Genomic DNA, 18,799 nt, shown 5'->3' with positions numbered 1-18,799 from the left:
CCGCGCACGCGCGCACACACACACATCAGATCTGCTGCTTCACGCCTCCACTATCACCAAATTGGCCCAAGCTTCACTTGGACTCGCAACCCGAATTTTCTCTTTTGAAGTTTTGATGGTGTATATTAATAATATATTATGATATGTTAAATTTTTAGTTGTTAATTGTTATAATAATCAACTTTTTTTTTTTGAAGAATTTAGTTAGGTTAGTAGATGGGGTAATCTTAAATTAATATTATGAAGAAGATAAAAATATTATGTCTTTCTAGAAATTGACCCAAACAATATCAAATCTGAACCCGGCTCGATTCAAATACAACTCAATTGTTTGACATGATCCGATCAAATCAGAACATATTCAGATTGGATTGAATCGGGTTACGTGTTCGGGTTGTGTTCAGATGAAAATTTTTCCAACCCAATCAACCTGAAACCTGATTGGGTTGACCCAATCCCGATTTTAACCGGTCCTAATGTTGGTAATCCAATTCTTCTGTGGCTAACCTCTCATTATTGTCCTTTTCTCTTTCTTTTGATTAGCTTAAAATTATTATTATTTTTTATCTACAACCTAAACATTACTAGTTATTTTTTAATTAATTAATTAATTATCATTATATTATATTATATTATATAAATGATTAAGATTAAAATACTTAAATATAAGATTCCACAATAATCCCACCACTAATGCTATAAAAGTACATACCATGCCATAGGGAGATCCATTTTTATATTAAAATCTTATATTATCATTATATTATTATTAACTATTATATTATAAGAAGGGTACGAATTATATGCTGCGCAAAGGGTACTCATTAATAAAATAAATAAATTTTAAATTAATACCAGGCCAGTAGTTTTTTTTGGCAATTTATAATGTTTTATTTTATATCGATTCCAGAACCTTCTTTCTTAATTCCGAAACGACCCAATCGAAACGGTATCGTTTTTTGCAGCTTTTTGAGAGCGGTATCGTATTTCACATCCCAAAACGTACCCTATATAAAATCCCACTCGCTTGCCCATTCATTCATCATTAGTTTCACAAATAGCTTTAGCGAAAACCGTAACTCTCAGAAACGATGTCGTCTGAGAAGAAGATCACTCTGAAGAGTTCGGACGGTGAGACGTTCGAGGTGGAGGAGACGGTGGCCCTCGAGTCGCAGACAATCAAGCACATGGTGGAGGACGACTGCGCCGACACCGTAATCCCGCTGCCGAATGTGACGAGCACGATTCTCTCGAAGGTTATCGAGTACTGCAAGAAGCACGTTGAGGCTGGGTCAGGGGACAAGAAGGACGACAAGTCGACCGAGGATGATCTCAAGACCTGGGATGCAGACTTCGTCAAGGTTGATCAGAATACCCTCTTTGACCTAATCTTGGTATATCCTCCCTCTCTCTCTCTCTATTTACGCCTTGCCCATTCTATTTGTTTGGATTTTTAGTTCTATTTGATGATATTGCTAGGAAGTTCTGATTTTTATTTTTGTTAGGGTTTTGGTATTTTTATGAAATTGGAATTTTATTTACGAAATAGAGGATTTTGATTTCGCTTCTCGTAAATGTCTTATATTTGATAACGGTTCTTTGTTATTAAAGAAAGTCACTCTTTTTTTTCCTCCCCGGTTATGGAATTGGGGTTTTTATTTTTTAGAAAAAGAGAATTTTGATTTGGTTTTAGTCTTGCTTTGTTGCTTTGGTTTTGAGTATTTGTTAATGGTTTTTTGGTTGTTAGTTGTTAGCTATTGAAACCCCGTGTTTGGAGGATTTTTGGAGGAGGATTTGTATGATAATGTGTTTTCTAGAATTTTTTTGGTGTTTGGTCTCAGATTTATGATGGTAATGACTCTGGTTGGTTGATGAGAAACAGTGGGGAACTAAAGTGAACAAAAGCATGTTTTTGGGTCTATAAATTAATCTAATAGTTTAATACGTTTTGGGTTATGCTTTTGTGCTTGTTCTGCATTTGCTTTGTCTCAGTGTCGTGCTGTTGGATTGTGGATAATGATTGTGCTCACCGGATAAAATGAGAACTTAATTTACTTGCTGCATTATCTGTAACTTCAATGGTTATCTTTGTACATATGTTTTTGTGTGGTGCATTTGTGTGCTTTGAACTAGCCTGCATCTTCTCTTGCTAATTGTGTAATAATTATAATGCTGTAGTTGCTGATGTTCTGTTTTCATTGCGTAATTTCAGGCCGCCAATTACCTGAACATTAAGGGTTTGCTGGACTTGACCTGCCAAACTGTTGCAGACATGATCAAGGGGAAGACTCCAGAGGAGATCCGCAAGACCTTCAACATCAAGAATGACTTCTCTCCCGATGAAGAAGAGGAGGTTCGGAGAGAGAACCAATGGGCATTCGAGTGAAGGACTGAAGTGATGAAGGCTCGGTAATTAATATTTGTGATAGGAATGTCGTTATAATGATAGTGGTCTTTTAGTATGTTGCCAGTAGGTGTCTAGTATTGAACATCAACATTTCCTTTTGTCGTGAACCTGTGAATGCTGCTCGATATAAATGTCATTGAACCCTTGTCTATTGCATTATATCTTCGTTTCTTGTCTCGCAATGCTCTTCTTTCCTGTAAATTATCTGAATTTGACCCTTTTTATACTTTAAATCTTCATTTTAGCTTTTAAGTTTAGTACTGGCTATGAACTCATATCTCTTCTTAGAACAATCACTTCCAGTTTAGAAATAAGCGAAATTAGTTAATGAATAAACCTACGATTAATCAATCAAGTGTTTTTTTTTTCCCAATACGTTTCTATCTTCAAGATCTAACGATAAAGATCTAAGGAGTTATGTAAAAGCTACCGGAGTTTACAAGATCTTATCTTAAACAACATAAATATTATTCATACCAAATGAAATTGTGGCTTACCCTATTGGGATAAATCTCTAAAAGTTGTACATTTCAACTATGAAATAAATTCCATTTAATTAGGATTTTAATTTTAATTTTTTAACCTTAAAGATTTCTTAATCAATCTAGGGTTCTATTGCTAGTCTGTTTCTTGGTTGGTTTATTATTTTTCTAAAGACCGTATAATTATATTAATATGTCCTAGGTTTTTTAAAACAATCGAGCAATAGATTTTAAAAAATTAATGTCCTTGATGTTTTATGAATTTTTACAATAATGATAATGGAGTCATTATGTACTCTTGGATTTAAATATTTAATTTTCACCATTGATTTAATTTAGTGGATAAATAATTAATTACTAAATAATTAATCGATAATGTTTAAGTTCATGGATACAATTTTATTTTTTATAATTCCATAAATATTTTTTAAACCACCAATAAAATTTAAATTTAAATATGTAAATATATACATTAATTTAGATGTATAAATAGCAAATATATATTATTCAATCTTCAACAATGCATGTTAATTTAGACTTCTTTTTTATTTATAAATGGGACACTAGAATTTTAAATTCTTAGTTTTATTCACTGTATTACGATTTTTTTAACTCAAGTCTAAAAACTTGAAAATTTTTTATTTCAGTGAAAAACGTGAATTAAAAATTTATTTGACCATAACTAGACTTAATTTGGACAAGTGATTTTTATATATGTCTAATGTGATTCTGGAAATTTTTATGATTTTATGACAAAACAATAAATTGTGTAGAATTTTTAGAACAAGTATGTTCCAAATAAAAAACTAAAATGTAAATTATTTTCAATAGTTTTTTAAGGAATTAAGATTTGTAATTTTTATCAATGAATTTCCAGTATGTTAGCATATTGTCACGGGCTGCTCAATTTTTTTGCCAAAGGAGGCTAAATTGGTGAGCTAGGGTACGCTCAAAAATAGGCCGCCTAATATATTAGCGAGCAATGGTGTGCTTAGCAGTAGGTCGCCCAGATTTTAGGCCCAAGTGTAAGCCAAAGTGAGCAAGCTCGACCCGATTTTAGAATTCTCTACAACACTCTATATTTGTACATATTTAGGAATTTTCTATATTAAGCATATGATTCATATGTAGAATTCTCTAGGCCTTAGAATTTTCTAGAGCTTGGTAGAGATATTGTGGCAAATTGCGCAAGGTGCATGGAACCCTCTAGATCTAGGCAAGCCTCCCTATAAATAAGGCATGACACTTGCCATTTCGCACACACCACACACGAAGCACAAGCAGCTCAAGCATACTTGGAAAGCTTTCTTATATTGTCTCTTTCGAGTAATAAAATTCTCTTCTGCTACATTGCTCTCTCTTTTCTTTAGCTTTTCCGCAAACATCTTTACTTAACTAGTTTGAGAAGTTTGATAGGTTTTTTCTTAGCAACTTTTGTACTAGAAGTTGTTTAAGTACTACACGATTACTGTGCAAAGTAATCATTCTATGACAATATGCTATGTAAAATTTGAGATTTTCCCAATAATTTAATAATTTATTAAAAATAAGAGAATATGGGCTATTCTAATTTAAGGACATAATATTGAGAGTATTTGAGGTTGAGTTTATGAGATATTTAAAATGAGAAATTTTAGAACATTAGAATTTATTATTAGGACTTGATTATGTATCTTATGAGAGTTTTATTAATGATTTTTAAGCCGATGATATCAATATGCATTTGTTACATAAACTAGACTCCTGCATGAATCACAATAAACAATAGGTGTATATTGACATGTTTGAAAAGCCTATATTTGGTATGTACGGATATGGATTTATATGTTTATGTGATGTTTTGTTATGTGTTGAGCTTGATTATATGCACGGGGCATATGTATGTGTGAAAGCTCATTAGTATAAGTATGAACATGTGACGTTCTTATAAGTTTTTTCATAAAAAGAATTATGATTATTAATTGCATTTGTAATTTTATGCAACATTCACATTGCTAGCGAGATAGTTCTTGAATTAGTATAAGCCTTGAGCTCTCTTAAGTAAACGCTTTTTGGGTTATAAGGCCCAATAACAAAACCGTAACGGGTTATGTGCACAAAGCGGACAATATCTACTTAGTTATTGGGTTTGGGTTGTTACAATTGGTATTAGAGCCGACTCGTGACCCAATGTATAAATGGATATGCTGATGATAGGATTTCTTTCCATTTTGCTTCTAATGACCCTCACAATGACGCGAGAGGGAAAAGTATGTAACATCCACATTGCTAATGAGAAGTTCGAGAACTAGATTACAAGTCTTGGGATCTCCTAACTAAGTATAGACGCTTTAGAGTTGCAAGGCCTAATAATAAAACTGTGATAAGCTCTGTGCCCGAAGCTGATAATATCTACTTGGCTGTTGGGCTTGTCCTATTATAATCTCAATTCTCTTAAAGATATTTTTGTCTTTTCTATTTCTTAGTGATCTTTGTATCATAGTATAAAAAGATTAAGATATCTTGTCTTTTCCATTAATAAGAGAGAGAGTGATCAGCTAAGAAAATAAAAGAAGGAAAAAAGAAAGAAAAAGAAGAAGAGAAAAAAGAAAAGAAAAATAAAAGAAGAAAAAAATCTTCTTCTTAGTTCAGCCATAAGCAACACATGAAATCAAGTTGTCATTTAAAATGGATTCTTAATGAAAAAGATAAACCATCTTATTCTTTTTATATTAAAGTATAAAGATCACTAAAAAATGGAAAATATTTAAATGCCTTTAAGAGAATTGGGGTATTACATGATGTATGCAATTGTTAAGGTTTAATTTATAAAGGTCGGATCATGATTGTTGGGGCCTCGAAGAGTCGTGGATTTTACTCTAGTTTTTCTTTGACATATTCGAGTATTGGGAATGCAGGATACCTCACTCTACGACTCCCAAGGACAGTATTGTTGAGACAGCAGAAAATGCGCATCTTTTAGTTGTACGTTGCAACTCATTTACATAAGGGATTATTACTTGGTCGAGTTGGAACTTTTCACCTTCAATTCTTGCAAAATATATAAAAAGGGAATGGTTTCTCAGAGATTTAAGTAAAACTTAGCAATAGTGCTATGCAAGTGATTGCTTTATGTGGGCTTTTTACTCCTGCCAAATGAAGAATCCATTGATAGCCATGATGATTTTCATTGTTACACTTGAATTCTTTATCTATTTTCAGTGTTTTAAGTTCATGCAGTGTTGCTACTTGTGTTCTTTGGTATACGTAGTAACATTACCAAATCATCTGTAAAGCGTCCTCGTAGCTGCTGTATGTATAATTTTGAAAGTGAAGTCCAATTATGAAGTGAATGCTTCATCCTCTAATGGTCACATGGATGACGAAAAGTACAAAACTCAATAAGTTGGAAACATGTCATACACATGCTAATAATTAATGGTGCATTTAGTGATCGGTAATTGGGGAATGGTTTGGAATAGAAATTAAGTTATTTATTTGAGCCATTATCATTCACCGATAAAGGAGAATTCATGGGAAATTACAATACTCACCGTATAATAGTGTACCTACCCGTCTTCATCGACATTGTTTTTTGACCGGAAGACCGACAGTTAACTATCGTCATCATCATTTATTTATTTTTATTATCAACAATAACAAAAATAAAGATAATAAAAATAATATAATAATATTTTAATTAAAGATAAAAGTGAAATTATAAAATTTAGGTGGGATAAAGAACTCAATTCGCATTCAGGGTGCCTGAGGAAATATTCTAAAAATTTATTATTTTTCATTATTCAATTTATATTGACATATATATAAAGTTTGTACTACGATGCATCTGCAAAAACATGGAAGGTCGTGTTTCATAAAGAATTATAAATTATAAATCGCTACACCATCCACAAATGTGTTCACAGAAACAGAAAATAAAAGGATCACTTTGTTTTGTGAACACATTACTTCACAAAATTGGGAAAGTCAAAATACAAAAAACTCATAAATTAAATCCGTGACGAAGCAGAAAGTATAATTCGTCAACGTCAAAGATCAACTTCAAAAACAAATAATAATAATAATAATAATGTCATTGTAAAGCAAATTAAATATCAAACACCTAAAGAACCAGCATCGTGCAAATAGCTACGATAAAGCTGAGATGCTGCCTTTGCTGCATAAAGCTTAGGAACAAGCTCATTTTTCTCTTCCTTCAGCTTTCTGCACTTCTCCTCCATCTCATTCACAAGCTTATGGTAATGTTCAGCAGATGCTATTTCAGTAAAAAGCTTAGCCGAAAGATTGTTGTTTTCTTCCCTCAGCTTACGGAATTCGTCATCAGAATCATCCAAGCAAGCTTTGTAAAACTCAGCTGATGTGTTTGCAGACTGAAGCTTAGCTGAAAGATCATTTCGCTCTACAAGCAAATTGTGATTCTGTAATTGGTAGTCATATGCAGCGTGGACGTAGTATTGGTACCAAGCACTTGTTGCCGTGAGCTTTGCTATTAGATCATTCCTTTCTTGTTCCCAACTGAAAGGCTTTGCCTCTAGAATGGCACCATGGATTCTCTCACAGTCACCTGAATATTGGGCATCAGCTGAAGCAAGACCTCTTGGGAACATTAATGGAGACGTATACGCACCATCAACATCAGATTGGTAGTTAGCAGCATTGGCTGCGCTGGAAACGTTCTGAACGGCAGCAGCATTGCTGCCTGGTGAGTTGTATTGATCAGAGGATGGATTGGCAGCATATTGTAATGGGGATGAACTGAAAGCATCGAGCTCTGACAGAAGATTTTGCTTCTCTTTCTCCCACTTCCTACGATCATTAAAATGATAATCCTGCACAAGGCGTTGGTAATGTCTCAACGTTTCAACATTGTCATCAAGCTTCACCGCAAGATCCTTCTTCTCTCGTTGGCATTGTCTCAACGTTTCAATGGTATCATTAAGCTTGGCTGCAAGATCATCCTTCTCTTGTTGGTAAAGCCTCAACGTTTCAACAGCATCATCAAGCTTGGCTACAAGATCTTTCTTCTCTTGTTGGTCATGCCTCGACTTTTGAACTGCATCATCAAGCTTCGCTGCAAGATCTTTCTTCTCTTCGTCGCACTTAGAAAAGTGCTTTTCGATTCTCCTGTACTGTTCGAGAGTCTCAGTGACAGCATATAGGTTGAGAGTGAGCTCATTATTCTCTTCCTGCAATTGGAGGCAATATGCTTCGAGATTTATATCTCTAAGAAATTTCTTGTGACGCAACAAAGCTCCATCATGATTTTCTTCTTCTTTAATATAGCTTTTAGATTTATCCTCATCTTTTGCTTGCTCTTCCTGGTTTCCCATCACCAATTCATCTTTCTTCTGATCATCCCTCGTCTCCAAATCCTCTGAGCCAATCTCATTAGTTTTTTGAGACTCTTCACAAAGTTTACCACTCACTTCTTTTGATATTTCTCTTTTATTTTTCGATGGTTCATCTACCTCAACTTCAAATTCATCCTCGGATTCTGCATCAGCTGATTCTTCGTGGTTGCTCATATCCTGTATTTGAATGAGTTGACTTAGTTAATAAACTCTATTAAGACAAACTGAACTACAGCTAATGATGAAACGAGGGGAAATAAATGCAACTCACCTCAGAGAGATAACAAATTTTTTCTCCAACTAGTGCCTCAATACTCGACAAATTATGAGTCTTAAAAGTGAAACATTGATGGATTAGTTTCCTTTCAGTAAGCATGACACAACTATTGAAATTTAAAACTCAAAAGCGAATGATAAATGGACCCAAAAAAAAAAAAAAAATCACTTCTGTTAGTGAACTTTTTGGCTTTTAGCAATTCTTAATTTGAAGGAGTTCTAAAACACTAATAATTCTTGAACAAATCTAATAACCTATCAAATCAAGAATAATTGGAATAAATGAAATGCATACATATTTGAAAGCATATGTTGCAACAATGAAAAAATAAAAGAAATAATAGAAACAGAGTGAGAGAGAGAGCTCACCATCTGTGCAATCCGAATCATGTTGGTGCCAACAAGTATAGGGGCTGCAACTACCCAATATCTCGAATTTTCTAAGTAATAACCGAGTGCTGTTAAGAGGGATGCAATTCGCTCACTGAAAAATAGAAAATCAAAGCCCTGCACCAAATATAAAAAAATTTTACCAAAAAAACAAAAATACTTTCAAAGCACTTTTGATCAAGCAAAAACATTTCCAAAGACCACTTTTGACCAAGCAAGAACACACCCCGAAGAGAAAATACGTTCAAAGTGCTTTTGATCAAAGAAAAGCATTGCCGAAGGAAAAGGAAAACACTAAAGAGGAACGATCAAGAAAAAAAGGCTTCCAAAGCACCTAAAGAGTAAGCAACACGTACGATAGCAGAAGGGCACAACATAAGGCGGCCTATGAAGATCACAGCGTAAATAAGGTTGATGCCGCTGAGAATCTCCACTGCAATTCCGAAACAAGAGAGAAAGGGAAGACAAAACATAGGGACTCGCTCTATCCATAAGATAATTGCCTCAAACACAACAATATCTTTTGTAAAAATTTCTTTAATGAACTCTTCATCTTCATCCACATCTCTTATTTGTTCTTCTTTCTTACTACTCTTATTAATCTCTTCTGCAACTCCTGCTTCTGCTTCTCTCTTATACCTGCTTGTCACTGTGGTCGACATTGTTGATATTTGATCACCGAGGAGAAACGAAGAGTAATACTAAAGTTCTAGGGTTTATAATGTTATGATATATATGTAAGTCTTTTTTTTTTTCAAATTTATTTAGAGAGCAAGATAATTTTAGAGTTTGATTAGGGTTTTAAATTTGTTTCTGTTTTTAAAAAGTAAATCTAAGAAAATTCTAGGAGGTGCAGGTTTTTGTTTAACTTGTTCCTGTCTTTGATACGTAAATCCTGGAAAATTTTGGCTCCTGCAGGTGCAATTATTTAATCCAAACATCACCCAATGAAATTTTGCCATGTATAGGCAATAATTTAATCATAAATATATTGCAAATATGTGTCAAAATGTCATTGGATAGTGGTATGGGTATGCTGGTGACATGGTGATGGCGTCCTCGAAATTCGCTTGCGGAGCTGATATTGAGTTAGACCGTAGAGAGGTTGTTTCGTTGTATTGGGAGTATAGAGAGTCCATGCGTATCCGAAGTTATGAATGTGCACGATTTTTGGTGAAGTGAGTACTATCATAAGTGGTGACGTTAAGCCAGTGATGATCATGCATATGATTGTGTCGTGAGCTTCGTTTTAGCTAGCTAGTTTTATCAGTTTTGAATGTTTAATTTACTTCAATCTAATTTTCAATCACTTTTTGATGTCATAAGATTCATAAATTGAAACCATTGAAATTATGTTTTTTGGATTGAAATTTATGCTTTGGGATTGAGGTTAAAACTCAATAAGCGGTTAATTATTAATTTTAATAAAAATAGTAATCGGTAAATTTTGTAAAATCTATTTATTTCATAATTTTATCCATTTTGACAATATCTTTTAAAAGCATATAAGGGATTGTTTTTTTATAAACAACTTATTAAATAAGTAATCACGCCTTTTTTAAATTTTTATTGCAACCTTAATATTTTAATAAAAAATCATTTCACAACTCTTAAAAGTAAAAGAGAATAAGTCAATAATTTCTCACATTCACCAAAATAAGAGGACCCACTCATCTAAACATGTGGTATAGTATAAATACTCAATTACTCTGTAAAAAAGAGATAAGTTTACTAGAATACTAATTTTATGATTCAACTCCTATCCTTAAACCACCAACTTAAAGCATCATAGTGGGATTGTCATAAACCCCTTTTTTGACCCTATTTCACCGTTTTTTGTTTGTTACTATGTGTGCAAACATACCTCAATCTGTTGGACTTGGTTCAATCTGTTGCACTTGGTTTGACCCAGGCAAGGAAAAATCAAGTACCAACTCATGGCATTGCACAATTATATAAGGGGGCATGCAAAATGTGACCTTCATTTTGACAACATGGAAAATAATCCTAATTCAATCTTTGATGAAGGAATAGAAAGATATAATGACACTCAAGAAAAATATTGCAACAATAATGGCTCTACATCACAAAAATGAAAAATTTTGAAGATTATTGTTGTAACAAGTTTAATGTAAATGTACCATATATTACTTTTTATTTTATTTAGATTATGTGTTAGTATGAATTTTTATCATATTTTATGTAACAAATTATAAAGTTCATTAGATTTTATTTAATATACACTTTATGTAATTTTATGTGTTTTAGAAAGAAAAAATGTACGTTGACACAATTTATTAAACATGTTTTAAAAAATAAAAGGTAATTTAAACTTCTATCTATTTTAGTTATCATATAACAAAATAACACATTCACAATAAAAACTCACAACAATTGTAGCTTTATCAAACTCACAGCAACTACAACAGTTTACCAAACACTAAACTACTTTTTTAATTAGTTCTTTTTTTCATTGGTACATTAAAGACACCATAATTCTAAACTAACCCTTAATTTAGTTATATCACTTGTTGATTATTTTTATATTTCAAATAGGTCGGCTGTCTCTCTTTTCTTTTCTTTTTTACCTTCTCCGGTTCATATCCATAATTTTAAATTTTATATTCAGTTGGGAAAATAAAATCCAAATCAAACTAAACCATCGAAACCAACTGCAATTAATGCTGGAGAATAATCTTTGTGGAATGATTTTCTTAAAAACAAATTCAGAAGCTTTAATAAGAAAGAAAATAGATCACTACAGAAAAGAGGAAAAAGAATGGTGGGTATCCCACCAAGTATTATATGAAAAAAATAAGTATATATATAATATGAGTGAATATGTAATTGAAAAAAAAAAAAAAAGAGTCTAAGCAATTAAATCATAAGTAAATTTTATCATACAAATTAATAATCACTTCTCTAATCATATAACCACATTGAATTCATCTTTTATTGTCTCTTGGGGGCATATCTTTTGAAAAACTGACAATCTACGTATCTTTCTTTCACCGTAAAGGGCATCGTTGATCTGTCTATCTAAATCCTTCTTCTCCTTCTTGCTTATCGGCATCTCAACGATGTCATCCATGAATGGTGACCAGGTTTTGGTACTGCTATCGACCTTTTTTGGTGGCGTTTTTATTGTGCCATTTTCATTCTTCGTTTGCTCTCTGCTCATTGTTGCTTTCTTGCTTAGCTAGGACATGGAAAAGGAATAATAAATATTTTTAAAAAAAATCGATTATAAATGATATTATCCTGTAGCATATATACAATTAGTAGCATCTTTATATATGAAAAAAAAAGGAAGAAAAACTTTGGACTAGAATTCTACACCGAGCAGAATATAAGTTTGTGATTAGTTATAATCAGATAAGATGTAAAAGTATTTAACCGTACAATATGTCACGTGACACAAAATGAACTAGCATTTAATTGATCGATTTTAGCTCTAAAAACTTTATCTTCGCAAGAGATATAACAATGTGAACTAGCATTTAATTAACGTAGAGTATATCCAACAAGCCAGAGTTTCACAATACTAACACAAAACCTCATGGATCTTCCACCCCCATATGATTTCTTATATCGTTCCACATAAAAACTATCTTTATGTATTCGTCAGGTGACAATATAATCGATAAAATAACTAATAAATGAAAGAATAGATTGTGGAACCTTAAACTTTTTGTAGCAACGACTTCAAAAGAAGGGACCAAAAAATATATATATTTCAAATTCGAAGCTTGAAAACCATGTAGCAGTGATTCGCGTACCATAGAATTGCGAGCAAATTAAGCTAGGGTTCGTCTCTAGGCAAAGTAATTAAGCTATCTTGGGCAGCAAGTTTTTTTCCCCCCCCCTCCTCTCAGTATAATTTTTTTGAAGGGAAGAGTAACAACTTAGGTTAATTAATTTGCTGCTTCACTTGGGATTGGATTTGTTAATGGTCACTTGACCCCAAGAGAAATACCACATATATAACTTGTATTTATTAAATTTCCTCTTTAGTTTCTGCTTCTGACGTTTAGTTTCTTGTTTTAAGATTACGTATGTGAGTTGGCTTTCTGATCTCGATTGTATTTATTGATTAAAACATACATCCTATTCTTTTTCCCCGTTGTATGTACATATTAATATTACAAAAGCAAATTGCAGTTTACATTTATAATCTCTAAAATCTCTCATTACCCCTCTCTTTTCATTGGCTGTGTTTTCTAAGCCGATCTCCATTTTTGCGAGAAATTGTGTGTGGGAACTGCGAGGAAGATGATGAACTGAAAGTTTAATTTATGCGAGGAGGTCGTACCACTGCCAACTATAATGTCTGTCGTCCAATAAATCTTTATCACATACCCATTAAAATTATATGCAATTTTATTACGTGGTTCCCATATTGATGCCCCATATAAGATAAGATTATTTTCAAATTATAAAGATGAGAAAATGTTATAGAAGAAGAAATATGAACCCTTGAAATTGCTTATAAGGACCAAGGCCCCACATTGAAATCCAAAAAATTATAATCATATCCGTGAAATCTGTGAAGGTAATGCTTTAAATAAGCTCAACTTACCTCTCCAAATATTTAAAAGAAAATAATCTCTCGAAATAGATATGGGGACTTGAATCTCGATTCTATATTCAAAAGAAAGTGGTTTATCATCTCATAAAAATGTTATTTCAACGTATGTGTAACATTGAACTAGTTAAATTGAGTTCCAAATTTCTGCATTACTCTACACACACATACACACTTCATTTTTTATTTTTTTTGGTACATAAGGGCTCCTCAAAGAGAGATAAGATAAAACAAAACGGGGATAAGTCACCCCATACAAATCATGAAGGAGAATGTGATTGATAGAGGCCAGAGGGGAATTAAAAATATAGAGACCCACAGGTAGAGAATGAGCATAATTAGCAAGGGCATCAGCAGCAAAGTTAGCTTCGCAATAGATATGCTTAATGTCCACACGCCATTCACACTTCAAAAGCTCCTGGATAGAGAAAGTCAGCTGCGAATAAGCATTAGACGCTACAGAGGAGCTAGCAATCAGCTGAGTTACACATAAACTATCAACTTCCACCAAAAGCCACCGAATCCCAATCTCCCAAGAAATCATTAACCCTTGATACAATCCCCATAACTCAGCAATTGTAATAGAGCAGCAGCCGATATTTAGCCCAAAGCCTCGAATCCATTGACCCTTGTAATCTCGAACAACCCCACCTACACTGGACACACACACACACACACACACACACTTTTTATAGTACAATTACTTTGTTTATTTGATGTTCTTATTTGAGTTCTTATATATATATAATATATGCACGTACCTTGTGTTACACATTATGCTAGAGTTGATTTTTGACATATTTTTATTTTTTATTAATAAATTTGTAGACGTAGTATTATAGATAAAACATTAAAAAAGAAACAAAAAAAGAAGAAGAAGAAGTTAGTAGTTAGTTGCATATGATCTCATCGTTCGCGGTTTTCTAAGTAGAAGAGAGTACAATGTCTGTTAATTGTTTACTAAATTAAGAAGCTATGAATGCATCATCGATATTTCTAATGTAAATCTCACATGGCCGATGGAAGAACATAACATCTCATTGAGAATTTGAACCTACAATTTCCTTTTTTCTTCCCCGCCCCCCCCCCCCCCCCCCCCCCCACTTTTAATCCATCAACTAAAAGTCTAGAAAGTATATATACTAAGCATAATTTAGAGAATTTTTAAACAACTTCGTATCATTTTCTTCTTCGATAATTTTTCCTTTACTTATATGCATAATTAATTTACAAAACTCTTAGCTAATTCTATCTTCATTTCAATTGAATTTTTAAATGCAACAATTTCACACTTATCCTATAATCTTATCGGACTCAATAAGATTATATATATATATAGAAATGTTCCAGTCCGAAATTTTAAAGTATGGAAAAATACGAAAAAGTTTTAAAACCGCATGATTTTAAAGATTTAAAACTGTAAGTTTTTAAAGCCGTGCGGTTTTAAAGTTTTCTCGAACTTTCCCACACTTTAAAATTCTTGACAAAAAAACTATTATATATATATATTCAAATGATTTAGCGATCCCTTAGAAGTTTGTTAAAAGATTTGTTGGCAAAGAAATGATAACACAAAGCGTATATTTGATTCTCCATAATCATCCATCAAAATTTCCAAAGTTTCCTCTCCCCAAATCCCTTTCAATTAAGTCATGCTATGTCCAACGAAATCTATGGGTGCTTCCAAATATTCACATTTTGCATGCCTTAGCCTAACAAACAAAGCCCCTGGGGACCGCTGTGATTGCAAATTTTGACGTTTTGTTTTTACTCAAGCTTTTTCCCCAACAGCCAAAAAGAAACAAAAATGTCCGCGGCCAAGGTGATAAATGCGAGGTCAATTTCGTCACATAAAGTTAAAAAAACAAAAACAAAAAACAAAATAAATAGTCACATCTCACAATTGCAAATTTGCCTTGCTTGAATCAATCAATTTGAATCTGAAAATCTATCTTTGGAAAATAGCATGTCATTTTCTAAAAAGACTCCGTGGGCCAGCAGTTAACGTGCAACTTCAGCCACAGCCATTTTTTTTTTTTTTAAAAGGATCAAAAATCGAAAACTAGAGAAATTAATAATATTTTTTACTGTTGTAGGTGAGGTGAGCCAGTGAGGCATCCGATGTTAAGGCAAATGCCCAACGGTTATATATAATAGAAGGATCTCGAAACATCGTGCCGTTTTGATACGGTGGACACGTGGGTTGATGTGATTGGTGGTAAAGACAAATTTTAAAGCTCTCCGATGGAGTGCGATTTTGTTCTGTCTTGTGGTTTTTTTTTTTTTTTTTTTTATCTTTTTTCTTCTTCTCTTCAAATATTTTAGATGCTTTTACATCGTTAATTTGGTTCAGTGAATTTCTGTACCGCTTTCACTTTGAATTGTGGATTTGTGTAGAATAATTAGGTCAATTAAATTTACGTCATTAATCCGAAATAGTATACATAAAAAGAAAATATTGACATCAATATAGAATTGATTATTTGATTAATTCTCAATGTCGACATTATTTATTAGTAATTTTAAAACAGTACCGCATATGATTATTGGATATAATTAACTAATCTTATTAATCTATAAAACGTCCACAGATTTATTTGGAAACCCTAAATTCGAAGTAACTTTAGCTCCAATCCAACCGACATGAGGCGATATCACGATAGAACCCGAAACAAGGCCGAAATTTAAAGACTGAGGAGGTGGGTCCCGACATGAACAGAGCCTGACACGGACGGATTATAAGGTGGTGGGCGCACGACGTGGACAAGTTGCGGATAAAGATGAGGGAGGAGACTACTGGAGAGAGGGTGAGGGAAAGGGACCCGACCCCGGCCCGAGCCCAAGCCAAGAGAATGTGCGACAGCATCAAAGGGCGAGGATGCTTTTGCCAGCTGGAGTCCACATGATAGTTGATCTGATCAACACTCCAATTTTGATCAAACGTGGCCCCACTTCTTGCTCCCATGTTCAAATCATTAGCCGAAGAAACATGAAATGGGAAGAGACCAGAGTTGCCATTTCAGAGAATGTCTTTGCTTGCGCTGGTGTGGTGAACCGTATTTTATGACCCCAACCAACCCTACATGTACATATCCCATTCTATTGAAAAGGGTCTCTTTCATCATGCTTTGAAAGATTAATTTTAAAGGATTTTTGAGGAAGCATTTTTTTATTTGAAAAAGAAGAAGCATATTTTATTATTTAATGTCACCTCATAATGAGTTATAGAATCACGCTATTTGTGCATTGTGCAATTCATTTTCAACTTCTTCCTCTTTTTTCACAAGAAATTATTGTTTGTTTACCATATTAGAAAATTTAGGAATAAGATTTGAAGAGTAAGAAACTAATCATTCAAAATCTACTATTACTCTAAGAAAGCGATTCAGAAGCAATGTTGCAAATTTTGAAAAATTCTTTTTTTAATTAAAAAAAATTCAATTTCTGTCTCTATACACTCCAAAAATACTAGTATTAGTCACATTTTTTTTTTGTTATTTTATGAACATATTCTCAAACTCATGTTCAAATACTAAGATGAGTTGATACAAAAATTTGGTCGGTAGAGTTACAACCAGGTATCCACGCCAACACTTGAATTTCTTTGTCGGGGTGACGGCTCAACACTGCAACTTTTCTACTCGAGCAGTTAGATTCAACCAAGAACTTACTTAACCGGATTACTTGTGCTCACAATTCTCGGTGTTGGATTTTTTTATGAGAAAACTCTCTCACACTCAAGTCAATAATCGAGTATTTTTTTGGAAACAAAAAGAATTAGTGCTACAATTCACGTGGCTTAATTACAATTACTTTAATTTAAAAAGCTTAATTTCTGAAAAAAAAAAAGATAGATAAGAATAATTTATCAATATAGAAAAAGAGTATACCAGAATTAAGTGAAAAGTTGTCTAACCCCTTTTCTTCCGTTCATTGGATTTTTTATATCCAACCGAAACTATCAGCCTCCTCTCTTCTGCAACCATTATTGGGTCGATTACATAATCGTGGGTGAGCGGGCAATGTAACTGATGTTGTGTGGGTTCCGTGCCCAAATTGTTTGGAGGAAATCCATGGGTTGACCTTTGACCAAGTCTTTGATCTTACTTGATTATGGTCTCTTCTCATGCGTCCTCAAGCCAACTCTACTTACGCGACCAGCCACACTATCTCGTCGGGAATAATTTTCCTCGAAGAACCATTTTAGGGCGAGAGAAGCATGTTCTGCTCACGTGTGTTTGGTCACGATGTTTTTAACTCTTAACAAGATGTAAAATCAAGTATCTCTCTTTTAAAGGCATCCTTTGAATCTTGATTAATGGATCCAATGACAACTTCACCCATGAGTTTCTTACTCGATATTTATAGCCACTAGGTCATTCTGGGGACAAAAGAACAAGAGGAGGGCAGCCTTGCCTTGTTTTGTAGAGTAAAAAATATAATATTGTGGCTTTGATGGATAAGGCCAAGGCATCAATAGAAGAAGCCAGGCTAAAAGACACTTTGATGATGATTCATTCTATTCTATCTAATCAAGAAATAACTTTCTACGGACACTGAATAAAGGAATGCGTTTCATGAACAAAAGTAATAAAAGAAAAAGTTTAAAAAAAGATTAGGGCTTAATCTTGTCCATAATCATGGCATTTTGATAAATTGATTTGTTTGTAGTGATGTGAAGTGGGCACTTTTAATCTTGTAGGTTTGTCTGAGATTTTGTAACTTGAAATATGAGACTTACAATTTGAATTACTAAACATGTAATTAGTTATGTATCTTTGTTGTTAAGCATCCAAACCCTAATTCACTCCTAAAAGGAGTTTGGGAAGAGAGAAATTGAAAAGGTGAAAACCCAAACGAAAAGGGGTAAACATTATTTTAATGGGTCTAATAAATAGTTATGAGGGACCAAGAGATGAAAAGGGGGACACAGAGAGAGTGTTTTAAAAATTTTCCCGGAAAAAGAAAAAGTTGAGAGAGTGAGAGAAAGAAAAAGACAAGAAATAACCGTTGGGGGGGGGGGGGGGGGGGGGGGCCGTTGGGTTTGGTTTGATGACAGGCTAGGCTGACCCTCTTAACCTCTCACCCCTCTGTCTCTGTGACTTGTCCGCCGGATCAGATGATTAGCCCTCACATGGCTTTGCTGCACCCTAGCTCCTCCCATTATCAATCCTTTTTTTTATACCTACACCGCTACACGTCCCTTCGGACCCAAAAAAAAAAAAAGAAGCAAATTTCTTGGTATTTCTCACATCTCCAAATTTTCAACTAATTTCCTTTTCGAGATCATAATACGACTATAATATTT

The 18,799-nt window shown here is 33.5% G+C and overlaps 2 protein-coding genes across 2 annotated transcripts; one reads left to right on the top strand and one right to left on the bottom strand.

Annotated features, from left to right (window-relative positions):
- Window positions 1–1,027: 1,027 nt before the first annotated feature.
- Window positions 1,028–2,589, top strand: LOC18033735 (SKP1-like protein 1B). The gene is made up of 2 exons (XM_006422523.2): window positions 1,028–1,394; window positions 2,213–2,589. Exons 1-2 carry the CDS (start codon window positions 1,092–1,094, stop codon window positions 2,384–2,386), a joined length of 477 nt encoding a protein of 158 aa, XP_006422586.1. The 5' UTR covers window positions 1,028–1,091; the 3' UTR covers window positions 2,387–2,589.
- Window positions 2,590–6,983: 4,394 nt separating this feature from the next.
- Window positions 6,984–9,568, bottom strand: LOC112096122 (myosin-4-like). Its single transcript, XM_024179037.1, has 3 exons — window positions 9,263–9,568; window positions 8,886–9,023; window positions 6,984–8,417 (listed from the first exon to the last, which is right to left on the bottom strand). Exons 1-3 carry the CDS (start codon window positions 9,566–9,568, stop codon window positions 6,984–6,986), a joined length of 1,878 nt encoding a protein of 625 aa, XP_024034805.1.
- Between the last annotated feature and the right edge of the window lie 9,231 nt (window positions 9,569–18,799).

This window comes from Citrus clementina, unplaced genomic scaffold (assembly GCF_000493195.1).
Source record: "Citrus clementina cultivar Clemenules unplaced genomic scaffold, Citrus_clementina_v1.0 scaffold_8, whole genome shotgun sequence".
Classification (NCBI taxonomy): domain Eukaryota; kingdom Viridiplantae; phylum Streptophyta; class Magnoliopsida; order Sapindales; family Rutaceae; genus Citrus; species Citrus x clementina.
This window is presented reverse-complemented; position numbering and strand designations above follow the sequence as displayed.

Coding starts and splice junctions, on each gene's coding strand:
- LOC112096122 (XM_024179037.1), bottom strand. CDS start 9,568: ATGTCGACCACAGTGACAAGCAGGTATAAGAGAGAAGCAGAAGCAGGA. Junction 9,024..9,262: donor TGTTGTGCCCTTCTGCTATC/GTACGTGTTGCT, acceptor TATTTGGTGCAG/GGCTTTGATTTTCTATTTTT. Junction 8,418..8,885: donor TGATTCGGATTGCACAGATG/GTGAGCTCTCTC, acceptor ATTCAAATACAG/GATATGAGCAACCACGAAGA.
- LOC18033735 (XM_006422523.2), top strand. CDS start 1,092: ATGTCGTCTGAGAAGAAGATCACTCTGAAGAGTTCGGACGGTGAGACG. Junction 1,395..2,212: donor CCCTCTTTGACCTAATCTTG/GTATATCCTCCC, acceptor GCGTAATTTCAG/GCCGCCAATTACCTGAACAT.